This window comes from Otolemur garnettii, unplaced genomic scaffold, assembly GCF_000181295.1.
Source record: "Otolemur garnettii isolate 467f Iridium unplaced genomic scaffold, OtoGar3 scaffold00138, whole genome shotgun sequence".
Classification (NCBI taxonomy): Eukaryota; Metazoa; Chordata; class Mammalia; order Primates; family Galagidae; genus Otolemur; species Otolemur garnettii.
Window position 1 is genome coordinate 1,547,509 of NW_003852533.1, and position 4,010 is coordinate 1,551,518.

General features: G+C 50.9%; 1 protein-coding gene across 1 annotated transcript in view; it reads right to left on the minus strand.

Moving 5' to 3' along the window:
- The window catches only part of PPM1H (protein phosphatase, Mg2+/Mn2+ dependent 1H), a 250,931-nt gene that overhangs the window by 76,381 nt on the left and 170,540 nt on the right, over positions 1-4,010 (minus strand). The window contains exon 5 of the mRNA XM_023518406.1: positions 1,673-1,757. Within this exon, the coding sequence (XP_023374174.1) occupies positions 1,673-1,757 (85 nt within the window). The remainder of the gene's footprint in view (positions 1-1,672; positions 1,758-4,010) is intronic.

Below are 4,010 nucleotides of genomic sequence, written 5' to 3' on the forward strand. Positions count from 1 at the left end.
GGGGCTGGAGACTGAGAGGTCATGATGTGTCTAAAGACATCGGGGCTGGAGACTGAGAGGTCATGATGGGTCCTGGGGATGGAGGAGAGTCCCCGTGGGTGGAACATGGTATGCATAGTGGCAACGGCAGTGGTGACAGTGAGATAGTACCAGAGAGGAGGGCGGGACCAGCATTCTGGGTCTGTGAAGAAGGGCTGCCTGCATTGTGTACACTGCCAGGAGCCGAAGGCTTGTAGGTGGGGCAACAGGCTCTGCGATAAGGTTGCTGGGAAAGCCTCACAGAGGACAGACTGGAGGACGGCAGACAGGTGGCAGAGAGGCCAGCTGGCGTGAACTCTACTCAGAGGGATGCTCGCTGACCAAAGGCCCTTTACACCTGGCCTAGCTCTCCACTTCACAAGTCCAAACCGAGGCGTGGAAGGTTAAAAGACTTGCACAGAACTCCCCACAGGTGATGACAGAGCGGGAGCCACACGGAGGTCTGTGGGCTGCGGCAGGGTCACTCCCACCCGCCTGGGCTGCCACAGGAAACAAATCAGTCTAAAGCCCGATTCCCGACTGGCGGCCTCCAGTGTGCGAGCTCGAACACAACCCCACAGATGCTAGAAAACAACGGTGAGGGAAAGAGCAAAGCTCTGTGTTCATGATGGTTTTGGAATCCTGCCACCTTATACAACCAGACAACTGTCCTAGTAAAAGTGACAGAGCTTATAAAATAAAACAAACAAAACACACAGACAAAAGGATCAAGGGAAAGCATACAGTTGCTTTCTTAATCGACCAAAGTATTCAAATCCTGACCATTCACACATCTTCAAATCTAGAGATTCTTTCCTAAGAGTAGATGGTGGCCACTGGAGCTGTTTCCCTCCCCCCTCAAAAAAGAAAGAAATAAAGAAAGAAAGAAAGAAAGAAAGAAAGAAAGAAAGAAAGAAAGAAAAATCCAGTTAGCAAGAAACTATTTCATCCACAGAACTACTGTCCACAGGGTTAGTCCCCAGAGCTGTCACCCCACAGTAGCTAGGATGATTGCCAAAGTCACTTTTAACTGAGATTCTAACCCTAACGCCTCCTCTTGGAATTTAAGGACAGAGACCTAAGTCTAATCTGTTTCTCAGAAAATGGAAACTTTTGAGGGAGGCAAAACTACCTATAGCCCCCTCCTAATCTCTTTCCAAAGAGGGTGATTTATATGTGGAATTTATTTTCAAGAGAGAAACAGATTGTCTGACACTGGCACCTTTCCCAAAGGGCGCTGAGACTTTATCTGGGCACAAAGAGAGGCAGCTCTGAGCTGTCCGGTCAGAAAGGTTCCCCTCATGAAGGATTCAGACAAGCCCTGTTCGAGTGACAGTGAGCGTCAGGCCAGGGAAGAAGGTAGCCGTGTTCTTCAAAACCGCATTTTACACTGTACCTAACAAACCATTAAAAAAACCTAGAGCACACCGTGTCTCTGACGGGACACAGATGGGAGGAAATCAGCCACAATAATGAGCTCACAGAGGTGGAGTGTGTGGTCACTCAACGGAGCAGGGAGTGTGACCTGGAGGGTGGCGGGGAAGCTGGTTCACCCGCCGCCTGGCTGCGGTGGGGCTGCTCCGCGTCAGCAGTGACGGCTCCTCCTGACGCCGCCTGATCCCCCCACACTCTGCCGAGCCTGGGTGACGCTTACCAGGTACTGAAGTCGCTGGCGCTCTGTCTCAGGGGTGAATTCTGAAGACATGGGGATGATGTCTCCATTTCTGATGATGATGGCCCTGAAATGGTGAAAATGCATTGTCAGCAGCCAATCTCATGAATACTCGGGTTCTGGGACAACCATACTTGGTGCAGACCACACGTGAGAGGCCAGAGGACGCTGTCGCCTCTCTTCCCAACTGACCACCCAGGAGGCGTCTCTGTATTACTGCAATGAGCTCTGCTGAGAGCCTGTGTGCTTCGCAGGCAGCCTGGATCCACCTCAGCGCTCCACAGCCAGGCTAATTGGCTCCTTGGCACACAGCAAGTGCTCAGAGAACAGATGGATGAAGGAACGAGGGATGGAACAGAGGCCCCGTCTAGTCCTGAGCTGTCCACCAGAACCGTCCGTGCTCATGGGGATGCTCTTATCTGTGCAGCACAGTAGGGCGGCCACCAGCCACACGTGAGTTCTCAGCACTTAAGTTGTGGTCAGTGCAGCTGAGGAACTAAATTTTTTAATTTAATTTAAATTAATTTACATTTTGAAGTTTAAGCAGCCATGCGTGGCCAGTATTTAAAGTGTCAGACAGTGTAGCTCCAGATCCCCGCACCTCACTGCGGGTGAGCCAGTAGAGTCAGCTCACCCAGGATCTTGTTAGACACACACACACACACACACACACACATGCTCCATCAGCTCACCCAGGAGCTTGTTACACACACACACACACACACACAGGTGTGCACTGTAACTTGTTTCCCAAGTGGTCTGTAAGCACATAAAACCTGAGAACATCTGCCGAGACTCTGGAGTTTCTAGGCCAGTACCCTGGGTCCAGACAAAGCCACTCTTATCTGATCCAAAGGCTCAGGAAATTTATACACCTCCAAAAAAATGTGGCTCAGCGCTATTGCCGGCTCGTGTACTTTCTAGCTACAAAGCAGATGTCTAGAAAACAAGCTGCAGGGCGCTCCCCAGGAGTGACCTTCCTCAGGCCTGTCCCAGTGCGGTTCCCTGCTCACAGAACTTCTGATTCTGAAATGGCTCCTGACAGCCACTTTCCAGCCATTGACTGCTTGTGGCAGAAAGTTATTGTTTCTAGCACAAATGGAAGTGGCCTGGGGAATTGTCTTCTACACAAACTCGACAGCTCCCCGGCACCAGGGAGGCAGGGAGGCCGGACATGCTTCTCAGTGAAAACCCACCCACATGGGATGTGCCTTCAAGGAACGCAGCTCTGGGTGACGCCTCGCGGAACCTCGCGCCAGGAGCCCTCGGGCACCTCTCCCTCCCACTGCAGAGGGGGCCCCCAACTCGGGAACAGTCCACATCAATGGCAGCAGCTGTCGTGACCTGACCTTAGCCCTTCACCACCTGTGTCCCACTTGCTGCTGTCCTAGAAGCCGACAGAGTGAGGGTCAAGGAGCAAGATGATGACAGAAGTATTGGGGCTTTAGGGAATTGATGGTTCTAGGAGGAAAAAAAATCCCGTGGAAGTTACGAGAAAGTGGCACGGTCTTAGGGAGCTGACTCTGAAAAAGAGGTCTCTTATTACGTCCCTCATCCTTCTTTTATTATGCTGCCTGAAATCTGACGATTTACAGATTTCATCTCATAAACCCAGAGCCACTTGTAAAATCACCTGTTCTCCCTGCCCTGCCCCAAGGTGATAAAATCATTCAAAAATCAATGTGGGCCAGGCGTGGAGGCTCACACCTATAATCCCAGCACTCTGAGAGGGTAAGGCAGGGGGACTGCTCCAGGCCAGGAGTTTGAGACCTGCAGTAAAACAGCCTTCTCTGCAAAGTAAAAATAAAAAATGTGCCGAGCAGGGTGGCACATGCCTGTAGTTCCAACTACTTGGGAGGCTGAAGCAGGAGGATAGTTTGAGCTCAGGAATTCAAGGCTGCAGATGGTGCCACTGTACTCCAGCCTGAGGTTGGGGAGGGGGAGAGGGGAGCGTCCCTTTTTTTAAAAAAAAATCAGTATGATTTAATTCAAATGGTCTACGCTAATTGTCAACGAATATAACTATAAAAAAGGGGCAGGAGTTTTGAGAAGAGATAGAGAACCTTGGAGGGTTTGAGGGGCTGGTGGGGAAAATCTAGGTGGGGGCTCAGTCTTACAGTAGCAAGAAGGGCCCCAAGAACCCGGAGAGCTGACATGAAGTTACCATGCTGTCACCTCCAGAGCTGACCTTCTTTTATGGAGTGTTGCTTAAAGCTAGTCCTAACTCTCTCGCCTCTCTTTTTCTGCATGGCCCTTGAATTGCAGCCAAACTTAGGCTGAGCTTGGGAAGTTGGACATCCTGGAGGGAAGTTAGAGAGTA